The sequence below is a fragment of the Idiotropiscis lumnitzeri genome, chromosome 11, assembly GCF_059441095.1.
Source record: "Idiotropiscis lumnitzeri isolate Australia: NSW breed Sydney's pygmy pipehorse chromosome 11, RoL_Ilum_1.0, whole genome shotgun sequence".
NCBI classification, from domain to species: Eukaryota; Metazoa; Chordata; class Actinopteri; order Syngnathiformes; family Syngnathidae; genus Idiotropiscis; species Idiotropiscis lumnitzeri.
This window is the reverse complement of record NC_142401.1, coordinates 19,918,435-19,931,427: the sequence shown is the minus strand read 5'-3', so window position 1 is coordinate 19,931,427 and position 12,993 is coordinate 19,918,435. Positions and strand designations below refer to the sequence as shown.

The 12,993-nt window shown below is 38.7% G+C and overlaps 1 protein-coding gene across 6 annotated transcripts in view; it reads right to left on the bottom strand.

Moving 5' to 3' along the window:
- The window catches only part of cadpsa (Ca2+-dependent activator protein for secretion a), a 200,355-nt gene that overhangs the window by 181,926 nt on the left and 5,436 nt on the right, over window positions 1–12,993 (bottom strand). For all 6 annotated transcript variants that reach the window (XM_088308092.1, XM_088308093.1, XM_088308095.1 and 3 more), the window contains exons 2-3: window positions 3,074–3,187; window positions 1,754–2,086 (exon numbers count right to left, since the gene is read on the bottom strand). In XM_088308092.1, coding sequence (XP_088164218.1) covers window positions 1,754–2,086; window positions 3,074–3,187 — 447 coding nt within the window. The remainder of the gene's footprint in view (window positions 1–1,753; window positions 2,087–3,073; window positions 3,188–12,993) is intronic.

Genomic DNA, 12,993 nt, shown 5'->3' with positions numbered 1-12,993 from the left:
CATGTCATTATCCACACCGCTTATCCTGTACACAGTCGCGGGAGGGTGCTGGAGCCTATCCCAGCTGACTACGGGCGAAAGGCGCACTACACCCTGAACTGGTCACCAGCCAGTCACAGGGCAGATATTACCATTATTATTATTGTTATTATTATCACAATTATGTTAAATGTACAGCACCCTGTTGCAGCTCTGATTCACCTTTTTTTTTTTTTTGCTCTATAAAGCTTAGCTGAGTAATGGGGAGTGTAACTGAGTGACAAACAGTGGCATTCCAGACAAGTTCTTTGAACATGGCAGTGCCATTTCCCGGCATGCCCATTTTTACCGTAACTAAATAAGTTGTTTGATTTTAAACCAAACAAATGCAATAAACAACACGTCTACATGTCTCAAATCAATTCAAGTCCTGAGTCTTTTACTCTCAAATCTTGGTCAAGTCTGAATTTTTTTAAGGCCTCAACAGACCAATCCGCCATCGGCCGTCGTCAGAAAGTCCGTTTGGTGTAGCGCGCCACGGTGTGAAGTTGTAGCCTTTGTTGGGGCTTCTGGGTATGGTGTTAGATTTATGCCACAATTACGAAAGAGTAATGGGAAATACTACGTACAATAAATGAGTTTCGCATGTACAATACCATCTAGGCCTACACATAAAAATGGGTTTTACACTTACGACTTCTTACCTCTACGCTTACAAAACGCTGATTCACGCTTGCGATGCAGGCGGGATAACTGAGCCACAATTCTGAACCAATCAGGAGTCAGACACTAGGGCTATTTACTGTCCAATCGTAATTCAGAGGTGGGGTGAAAGGGCAGAATGGAATGGTGATGTTTGATTATAAAAAAAAAATAAAATAAATAAATCAAACAAAAACGTTTATAGCATAGTTTAAAGCTTATATATATATATATATAAATATATATATTAAAGCATATCGAACTAAAGGGACAATAACGATATAACCAAACAAAGATATTTGTAAAGGAATTATTACTAAAACAATAAGAGCAGTGTGTGCTGCTGTAAAATGCGATTGGACAGTAAACAAACAATCAGAATTAGCCCTAGTGTCCGACTCATGATTGGTTAAGAATGGCACAAACCATTTTTTGCCGTGCATGTCTGTGACGTCAGTATACACGTTTCTGTTATTCCGGAGGGGTGTGAGCAAAAAACATGGTGGCCACAAGACTGAAATAAAAAGTGTGCTCTGTAGGATTTGCAGCTCCATCATGAAGTCTTAACTCATCGTACCAGCACAAATGGGGAAAGTATGCCAAATAATGCTAACGGTTAAAGTACAAATGAACATACCGATGTTTTATTGACACGGAAGTTGCTCGGACTTCTTCTTCTTCTTTAACTGATATTTCCAGTATATTTGGTCAATCTGCGCATGTCAAAATAATTTGTTCCGCTTGGAAGTGTGATGCATAAACACGCAAGTCCTAATCAGATCAATATTTCTGTCTACATGAAAACAGTGCATCCGATCGTAATTGTAATCAATCAATAAGTTTTTTCCCTTTAAACGGCCACAATGACTTGAGTCCCAATCTCTGAAGGAAGGAGACTGCGTCCAAGTACTTTTTTCATTGTTCCAGACTGTTTCAATGCACAGTGTCCTGTGATCAGCTTGTAAACAGTCGAGGTAGAAACCGGATATAAATTTGTGAAATCAATGAATAACATTTGAAAATTGATTTCCATGCCAGTTTAGTATGTGCTGAACTGCGAATGGAGACTTACCTGGCAGGCGTTATATAGAAGTTGGTGCTCAAACTTCTTGATACCTAAAATCTGCTGAAACATCTCATATAGTTGGTCTTTGCTGAGAATCAGTTCAGAGGCAGCACTGGCAGTCATTCTCTGTTGGTGTTTCCTTGGGTCCTCCTCCCCACGGTAAATGGTATCAAACTTAGCTATCCATGAGCTGAGAACAGTCTCTTTACTCAAGCCATCGATTTCTGGCAAGCTGCGTACACGCTTCTCGATGTGCTTTTTGAAAACTTCGCGCGAGTCACTGGCTGAGCAGCCGCCACTCTGTACCATTCGAGACACCCGGTCACTTTTCAGGAACACCTGGAGTTGCAAAAAGACGGAAGAGGAGTGTTGGTTTTAAATTCAACATATGTTTACATATAGGTAGCGCAAAAGACAGCTGAACTTTCCATTGTAATTCTCATTATTCTATCTACTATAATTTTGATCAATAATTGTAAAGCCATTGAACACTGAATTCCACTTTAAAAACAATACATTTAACTGATATGAGTAATTGAATTATTGGCAGTTGTTATCAGTCAACAATAATTCCAGAAAGTGAGCGTTTGTGAGCGTTGATGGTTGTTTGTCTTTGTTGTCTTCGTATGCCCTGTGATTGGCTGGCAACATTCCAGGGTGTACCCCATCTACTGGGATAGGCTCCAGCATGCCTGCGACTGTGGCTCAGATAATGGATGCACATGGATACACACTGAACCGCTTCTCCTCACAAGGGTCGCGATTGTGCTGCACCCTATCCCAGCTATCCTTGGGCAGTAGGTGGGGTACACCCAGAACTGGTTGCCAACCAATTTCAGGGCACAAAAAAACAAACAACCATCCGCGCTCACAAACGCTCACTTTACCCAGAAAAATCCCAGGCATGGGTGGAACATTTGACTCCACCTACTACCTCAGATCTGAGGCCTTTGTGCCTAGCCCACTGTGCGCTATATTAAGATGGAAGATTCAAGATGTTTATTTGTCATATCCGCAGTAAAAAACGGTAGCACTGCGCAATGGTTTTGTTACTTTGCGTATCTCCCTCTGCCTATACAAAGAATATAAAAGATAAAAAGCGCAAGTTCACATGATAAAAGATAGAAGTAACATTTCATTTCTATTCTTTTTTTCCTTTTTTTTATTCAGTTGTAGCCTCATGGTCACACAACAATATTAGATAATTATAGTAAGTAATGACGTAAAGACATTAAATATTAAAATAAGACAGATTACGACCACAACAGCCTAAGAACAAAGCGAAAATGATCCACATTGATGTTGGCATCAGCTTTTTCTACTCACCTCATAGTAGCTCTGGACAGCATTTATGAAGGCCTCATCAGCTACAATCTGCGTTTCTCCATTGAGGAATGCCTGAAAACGCTCTTTGACCGTCTGCAGCTGCTGCTTACTGATCTAATACAAACATAAAAATAAAAATGAGAACACTATTACCGTTTATCAGAATCTACATTTAAACATCACAATTTATAAGTTGGGTCTATTTTTATTCAATCAGTGCGTAAGTAGGATTTGATTAAATCTTAATGCATGCCTTCGGATCCTAAACTGAAGCAATATTGTTCTTCTGAAAAATGACCGATAACACGCCCTGCTCAGAGACTCAACGCACTGGCCAGTTGCCATCCAGAACCCTGGTAACTGTTGCCATGGCCACCTCTACAGAAGAAGTAGTATGTGATTACAGCTTCCTTAATGGGGTCAAAGGTCACAGCTACAGAGGAACCATCTGTCTTCTACAATTAATCCATATAAATATTGTCACAAAGTGACATTGAGATGAAAATCACTACAGTGGTGACAATTCACTGATATATTTTATTTGTACTTGTCTTGACTACTGCTCATAGTGGAATGAATGCATGCTTGTATTTAAAATGTTATGTTATTTGTGTAAGCTTCAAGACACTAGTTAGCATAAACACATACACTTCTCAGTTGCACACAATTGCTTATAGAGGTTACCGTGGGTGATCGTGATGAGTCCCAAAAGAAGGCATTCTCCACTTTCACCATCTATAAAAACAATAGCCCCGTTTACGCCGTACAAGCCCTTCCCCCGAAAACGCTTGGTTCCGCCCTGTGATGGGGCTTTTCCATTACATTTTTTCAGAGTTCCTCAGAACCTCTTATCCTCATCTGTTTGGCTTATGTCGGTCGGCCAATCAGAGAATCAGATGTACAACTATAAAACTGGTTTGGGAAAAAAAAAAAGGAGCCTATCCTAACCTAACCCTGAACTGGTTGCCTTTTGCCCGTATTAAGCTCGGATAGGCTCCACCACCCTCTGTATAGAATATAAGTGGTGTGGATAATGACATGACATACTGGCAGTAATCTGAGTTAATATAACCCGGATATGTCCTCATTCGGTTGTTAAAATTCTGAATATCATGCATTCTTTTCTAGCAAAAATATGTGTGCATGTGTACGGCGATTGGAATACCCCGATCACACGGGACACTGTGCACATGCTCAACTGCAAGGTACGGTCTTTGTAGTACTTGTGAAAAACTCCTATGCACCGTGTTTGGCATGTAGTGATAAACAAAACATGGCGAACACTACAGTAAGTACGACACTACACTTTTGGTGCCCTCCAAAAGTTTTTAAGATTCTGAATATCATGCTTGGGTAAGTACAACACCACACCTTTTGGAACGAGGTGGAAGTAAGGATGGACAAGGAAGAATAAGCGAAGATAAAATATAATTGCATTAGGACGTCCGTGCGTCATTCACGTTATTTAAATGTGGGAGGTAACGCTGTCCGCTCAAGATGGATTATTTCGATTGCCTCAGAATATCGTAATTTTCACCTTAATTCGAATATCGACAGCATGTAAACGTAGTCAGTGGCAGCCATTCACTCTTTAAGAATAAATACGATTATGATCATTCCAATATAAAATGGTAATATTAACTGTCGTAAATGCTATCCCACCATATTTCATGTCAGTCAGCCATAAATGGTATCATGAGTCATCCCAACTGTCTGCATTAATGTCTTGTTGCACACCACTCCAGACAACACGCGTGCAGCCATTGCAAAGAAGACAAGAAGAGAGACAGACAGATAGATGGATCTTATTCTGGCGTTTTTTTCCTTGTGTTTTGTTTTGTTCTTTGTGTCAGATGTTTCCTAAAGTCATTATTTTAACACTTGGGTGCTTGTAGTCGTTTTGTTGCATCAGGAAACATCCCATGGGCCACTCAGCAGCCATGAAGTATTTTCTGAAGATCATGATCCACTCTAGTAGTGCATGTTAAGAGCCATCTGCTGTAACATGTCAAAACTGTCAAAACTGCCACTCCAGAGAGAAGAGACATCTCTACGAATGAAAGGTGGGAATATGCATCAAAGCAGAGGTGTCAAGCTCACTTTCACTGAGGACCGTATCGTCATATTGGTTATCCTCAACGGGCCACAAGCAACTACAAGATACTAAATGTAACCAAATATAATGTCAAATAAATGTAACTAATTCTAACACTGAGTGTACTTCATTCACACTATTTCACATATTACATATGCATTTTTTACAATAAATGTTTGCTTTTTGTTCTGACACTACAAAATATCTTTTCAATTTGTCTGGTTTACTCCATCGATGAACAAACAAACCATCCAAATGAATGTAGAAACTATCATAAACAATTGTTCCAACTTTTAAATTTGTTGAAAAAAAAGTTAAGCGAGCCAGAAAAGTGCATGCAACAATTGTTCACTGCGTAGAACATATTTGCGGCATCAGGCAAAATGCTCCTACCTCCAGAATGATCACTTCAGGAGACCCAAAAAATGGCACGTGTTTCACTATTTACAATGCATCATCCATCAAAGAGACCAAGCCATTTTCAACACTTTAGATTGGTCACTAATTTTTAAAAATAACACCAACACGTCCTGGCAGTAGGGGGTTCAGCTACTAATTCAAATAAAAATGCTAATAGTTAGGGGTGGACAATTAATCAAAGACTTTAATTTTGATCATTGATTTGATTTTGATTGATCTTTAAAATATTATAATTGTTGAAGAATTCAAGCGCAGAACGGTTGGGGTTTAACTCCGTAACAAGCATGTAGTACAGGGGTGACCAAGAGCCTAGTACTCAAGAGCCACTATCCAGCCTGTTTTAGATGCCCCCCCCCCTCCTCAACACACCTGATTCACTTAATCAGCTCATCAGAAAGGTTTTCAGAAGCTTGATAACAATCCTTATCATTTGAATCAGGCGTGTTGGACAAGGGAGACATCTAAAACAGGATTGATAGGTCCTTGTGAGGAGAAGCGATATATATATATATATATATATATATATATATATATATATATATATATATATATATATATATATATATATATATATATATATATATATATATACACTTGGGGAACCCCGTGAGTTATTTTCAATTGGTTCGAGTTTACATAGTTGAACATTTCTATCATCTCTGTTTCATTTTAAGCATTTGTATTATGTTACTAAGCGCCTCCCCTCCTTTATCTTCCCTGCTGTCTTTGTCTTGTGTAGTCATGTGTCCTAACTATTACCACAGCCTTCTGTTGCATTTCATCCTAAAATCTAACTATGGATTTGGTCAGCTGGTCTCTTCAATTGACAAGATTTTTTTCGATGAGAAGAATTGGTAGAGGGGATCAGCCTTGCCACAAGTGGACAGCCGGATAAACTGTTCCTGTTTTATCCTAAAAAAACAGCCGGCGGGAGCAGCTCAATTGGAAGTGAACAAGCTGCCAGTTTTTCTGGATGGGGTGGGACGAACGGTGAACACTCTGACTCAGGCGACGAGTAGACTTAATTCTGAAACACTGCGCAAAATGGTAAACAACGTGGAAGATGTTGCCGGCGTCTTGGAAATTTGATAGCCAATTTGGCTAATTAATGCCTCCTGCGAGGCACAAGCAAGACACAAGGTCAACTGATATAATTGTCAGCCTGGTCACAAAACAAACATTATCTGGACATTATTTATATAGACAAGGACGTCTTCAGCAACAAGAACATCTGTTTTAGTGCGTTGGCAGGTATAAATCGACACAGACTTTACAATAACACAACTCACAACTGTACGCAATACATACACATTCCTGACACTTCACTAACAGACTGACAATTTTCTGACGGACTTAACTGAGGAACTGACTGATGGGCTGGCTAAGTGACAATTAAAATTCGGCTCGTCACGAAAACTGACGGATTGAAGAAATGACGGACGGTTAACCTCGTTTTAGAAGTTGAGTAAATACAAAGTTTTCATATCAATGAATAATAATTTAAATAATCAGGATTTAAATTTCAATGAAAACAATTGTGATTTTTATTTTTTCCACAACCTCCCAGTCCTACTATGGAATAATGTTAATCATATGGTATTCTCATTTTATGTGTTTAAGATTTGCCTCAGAAATTTCCATCTCTGCCTAAAGGCACAAGTAATTTAGAATATTTTGTTTGATCGAAATGAGTGACTGTAAGATAAGCTGAAGACCTCAAGTAACTTTATGTAATCAGTTTGTGTATTTCTAATCATGTTTTTTTACACTACTTGTATTAATAATTGCACACGCACACACACCTACATTTTTTCTCTCGAGTTAAGTTTCTGTTTCCTTAAGTTTCGTTATGAGTCTGCTTCAAGCTCTAATAAAAGCGGAGGCGGCAGGGCGGGAAGATAGGGAGTCCTACGGAGCTGCTAGCAGATCAACTGCTCGCTCTCTGTCCCTCCCTCCCTGCCGGCCGGTAAAAATGAACAATCTTGCCTGGTTTCTTCTGGCCTTGGTCATTTCAGTAAGCTTAGTAACCGCTCTCCCAAAAGCGTCAGGGCATTTTAACCTGACAGTGACTGATATACCAGATGGATCACATCTATCGCGTTACCCTTGTGTCATCTTAAGTGCATTAAAGGGTTGATATTATGGAGCTCATCAGCGAATCACCCCTTTCATGTGTAAGAATATAAATTCACACATTATTTGAAACGTTGCACAAACGCCAATGTTTTTTTTCGTCATTTACTTTTTAATGTGTCACATTTATTTTTAGTTCAAGACTTGGACAGGTTTGTGGTGCAATTGAGTGCTATGCACATCTGAAAAAAACTTTAAATCAAGGTTTTCTACCCAAAACAAAATGCTCCAGCGTGCGGAACTGAACTGTGGTGAGTAGGTGGTTAAACATCTGTACAAGAAAGGAACAGCTTCCCACTGGTTGGTTCAAAGAAAAACAAGATAACATGGCTACATGGCTGCTATCTTTCTTCCAATAATTGCTCCAATCAGCATGGAAGCTGGAACAGAGGTGGATTGGGTGCATATCACAGTGTGAAACCATTTCCAGATAACTTGCCCTCTGTATCCTCAGGCTTTACTATCACACAAATACAAATTTTCAGATGGCGTTCTAAACTTTAGGAAAGTGAGAAAGTTTTATTTATTTATTTATTCATCCATCCATTATCTATATTGCTTCTCCTCACTAGGGTTGCGGTGGTTACTGGAGCCTATCCCAGCTATCTTCAAGCAGTAGGCGGGGGACACCCTGAACTGGTTGCCAGCCAATTGCAGGGCACACAGAGACGAACAACCATCCGCACTCACACTCATACCTTGGGGCAATTTAGAGTGTTCAATCGGCCTACAATGCATGTTTTTGGAATGTGGGAGGAAACCGGAGTACCCGGAGGAAACCCACGCAGGCACAGGGAGAACATGCAAACTCCACACAGGATGGCCGGAGCCGGGATTGAACCTACGACCGATGCCGTCTCTCTCTGTGAGGCCATCGTGCCAACCAATCGGCCACCATGCCGCCTTATTTATGTATTTGTTTGTTTATTCATTTATTCCGTTTTGAAAGCAGGTCAAATAGGTAAATGTGGGGATTTTTTTCCACTGACACGTTAACTAAATAAATAATTAATATATGTATAAATTAATTAAAAATTACAAATTCATGGGATTTCAAAACACATACGAAATTTCTTTCTTAAATATGTGGACAACTCCACTCACTTCAATGTCCTGACCAGAGGTAGGTAGAGTAGCCAAAAATTGTACTCAAGTAAGAGTACTCATCATTTACAATAATGGCCTAAAAGTAATAGTTGGAGTAAAAGTAAAAAGTAGTCCCCAAATTAATTACATGAGTAACAGAAAATAAGTATTCAATATAAATTAAAGTGGGGAAAGGAATGTATTCAATCTAATGGTGTAAAGTACCATCTCTTCTTGACATACATACTCAAGTAAAAGAAAAATGTAGGTTCCAACCAAACTACTAAAGTAAGTAAAATGTATCCCAAAAGTTGATCGAGGAAATCTAACAGCGTAAATATAGTGCGTTACTATCCACCTCTGGTCAACAAAATTATATCTAACAATTCCAGCCCCATTTTTCAATAAATGACAAAGTAAAATAAATACATTTCATTATTAATATCAATAATTAATTAAACAGTTAAAGCATTTTTCATTTTGACAAGGAAAAAACAAACAACACTCCACACATTATCCATTTCAATCACACCAAAAAACTTAACTTGTACCCCCAATTTGTATTGTGCATTGATAAAGACTGAAGACTGCAAAACTATCCAGTAAAACGTGACTGCTATGATGTGCTTTCATCCCCCTCTTGATGTTGGTGACATAACAACAAATAGTTGGGTAATCCAGATTACACATCGCCAGACCAAGAACGGATTGAGAGAGTGCTCATCAGGGAAAGAGCTGCTATCTGTAAACAAGTTTTACACATGCGGGCAAGGCAGTGGCAAGAACTCAAATCTTTCATCCTGAATGGTCTGCAAACCAAAATATTTAAGAATTCCTCCACACAATAAAAAATGTCTTCATGAAAACCACACATATTCTAAAATTACAAATTAGAATAATAATATAATAATACATTTGACCGAAGGACGGCAACAAATTATATCTTTCAGAAGCCATTCCCATCTAGTTTATTTGGGGAAGTAACTTTTACAAGTGCCACAACCTCCGAATGAGGCCTCTCTAGTACTTTAGGTGGAAAAAAAATAATTGCTGACACTCCCCTTATTCCACTGTTGCCAGGTAAATTAGGCGGTGGGTAACAGATCATAAAGATAATTAATTAGTACAGTGAAGAAATATATAATAGATAATAAATACTTTGCGCATGATAAATAAATAAATATTTTTTGTTCTGTGCAATTATTGTTGATATTGCTTCAAGTGAATCAGAAGCACTAATTTAAGTGCTAGCTGACTGCTCTTTACTTCCAAGATTCACGTGAAAGGCTGCGCCATCATCTCCCGCTTCATCGCCAGTCCGGGATCTCTTTTGGAGCGATACCAACATCCTAGGTTCAGTTGTTTTGTTGTTCAGTTCTGTTTTGAACTTTTCGGTCACACGCCCTTCTCGTGAGACCACCTTACGAGGGACAGGTGTATGCTTCATACCGGTTAATGGTGCAAAGGATAAAAAAAAAACACACAGTTCGGATCAGATCACGGATTTGATTTAGTGGTGTGCTTTGGGCAGGTTTTTTTTTTTTTTTTTTGCAGAGTCTGTTGTCTAAACCTGTGATGTTTCCTGCTTGCAATAACATGAATAATAAGAGACTACGACATCGTGGAGAGCTGCCCTGATGTCCAGCTTTCTCCCGCACGTACATACTGGTCTGTTCTAACTGTTTTAAACCATCACCAAAAGTAAAATTGTATTTCAGTCTTAAAATTGCATTTTGATTAAAGAACCTGTGCATGTTTTTAATTTAGGGCAGCTATAGCATAAACAGTTATCAAATATACTGTATAATGTTTGTATAGTTATTTACATGTACATGTGGGGCTGCACTAAATTCATCCATCCATTTATTCATACATCCATTTATTTTCCAAACCGCTTATCCTCACTAAGCGTCGTGGGTCTGCTGGAGCCCACACAATTCTCACAACCGCAACTGGTCACCAGCTATAACTGCAATGCATCAAATTTACATTACAGTAATATCTGTTTCAGGGCGGCACAGTGGATGACTGGTTAGCACATCAGTCTCATCGTTCAGATGTCCCGGGTTTCAATCCCCGGCTGTGGCCTTCCTGTGAGGAGTTGACATTTTTTCCAGGAAATGTATTTGCAGAATTTGTGAAATTCACTGACAAAGCCACCCTCCATGAAATGTGCCCAAACAAAACACAATTCTGGTTCTGAAATGCTTGGAGTAGCTCCAAGAATGGATTGAAGAAGTTTACTCCGCAACTCCTCTGAGATGGGCATCTCATGCAAAGTTCAAGTCAATTTTCCTGAGTTGAGTATGCATTAGTTGGAATGAATAATATGGGAAATAATCGGCTTGTGATTGTATTCACCTCCCGTCCGTATTTCAGGTTAATATGCAATTCCTTTGTTTAAGTATTTTTCAACTAACATAAGCAATTCAATAATCTTAAATTCAATAAACAACAGCAGATCTATTGATAATACAAAGATAAAGGAAAGTAATTGATATGAAAGACATTATCTATTACAATTGCAGGAGTAAAATATTTTGACATACATTCTTGTCAACATTCACCACAACAAAATTCTGCCACACAAGGGTGGCTTTAACATTTAAATATATACTGTAATATAAATGAGTAAGAAATCACACAAACTAAAATGTAAATTACAGTAATAATGCAAACAAAACTGTAGCTTTAACACTTCAAAATATACAACTTTCATGGTTAGTGAAACATATTTTTCTGGGTCTCTGTGCGGCCGGGCACCAAATATGGTCCATAGATCGGTATTTGGGAGCCACAAACACACATACATAGTGTACAAGCTAACTTAATTAAACTAATTTACAAGAAACAGCCCTTATTTTTATTTCTTTGGCAAACAGGATCTCAAGCAATACCACCCACTTCCCAGCTGACTGGTTTATGTGTTTTATAAGGTGTCTGTTTGAGTGTGATCTTAAAAGAAAATGTCAACTGACTCTTTCATTCTTTGTCTGCTGTACTTAACAAAAGTAGAACTACTGTACCTCTTGAACTCGTCCACATGTTGTCACATTAATTGATTGGGATTTCACGTGATGGGTCAACACAAAAGGGCATATACTATGTAGAAATGTTGTGAAAATAAAACAAAATTTATATTGTTTTCAAATATTTTTTTTACAAATAAAATCTGAAAAGTTTGTCATGTAAAAGTAATAAGCATCCATAAGGCAATACTTTATAGAAACCCCTTTTTCTGCAAATCTTTTGGAGCTTGCAGCTTCACAGACCATGGGGCATTTTTGCCCATTCTACGTTGCAAAGTAGCTAAAACTCAGTCAGAATGGATGGAGAATGCTGACGGATAGACATTTTCAAGTGTTGTCGCTGATTCTTAATTGAATTTAAGTCTGGACTTGAACTGGACAATTCTAATACATGAATGCAGTATGCATTCCTCTAAAAGCTATCTGTTTAAGGTTGTTGAAGGTGCACCACCAAGCGCGTCTTTTGCTGATTTTCGCGAGAACATATTGCATTTGGTTCCATCCTGCTGACCACAAACTCGGATGAGCTTTCCTGTCCATGCTGAGAGAAATGTTGCTTTCTTTTTTGTTTCACATTGGGGATGGTGTGTTTAAAGCAAGGGTTTACCAACGTGGTGTCTGTGGGGACTCGGTGGCCCCCAAGGACCACATCATCAGCCAGTGGACCTGTTCGGAAACAGCCTACCAATAATGTGAAATTGTGTTTTCCTAGGAATGTTCTAGAAGGTAATTTGAGCAAATTTGTTGTTTCACAAGTGTGAATCATACTGATAGACCTTTGCATTAATTGGAACTCAAGAGCTGCTTCAAAAAGGTTGATGATCAATATTTAAGGCAAAAACATTTTGTTGTCACTTGAGTCAAACATGTTAGTCTATGTTTTCCATAAATGCAAATGGCCCCTACCCTCACAATGCCTTTCTTCTTGCACTCTTCCTTAACTCATTCACTGCCATTGACGGATATAGAAGCCAAAAAGTACATTCATTTTACCTAGGCTGGCAGTTAAGGATGATTGGTAGAATGCCAAATGCATCGAATCTCCCACCTGAGCTGTGGCACTCTGCAGTTTCTTCAGTTACCTTTGACTTCCTTGATGTTTCCCTGACCAATTATCCTTGCCCAGCCAGTCGGTTTAAATGAACAACCATTTTAGT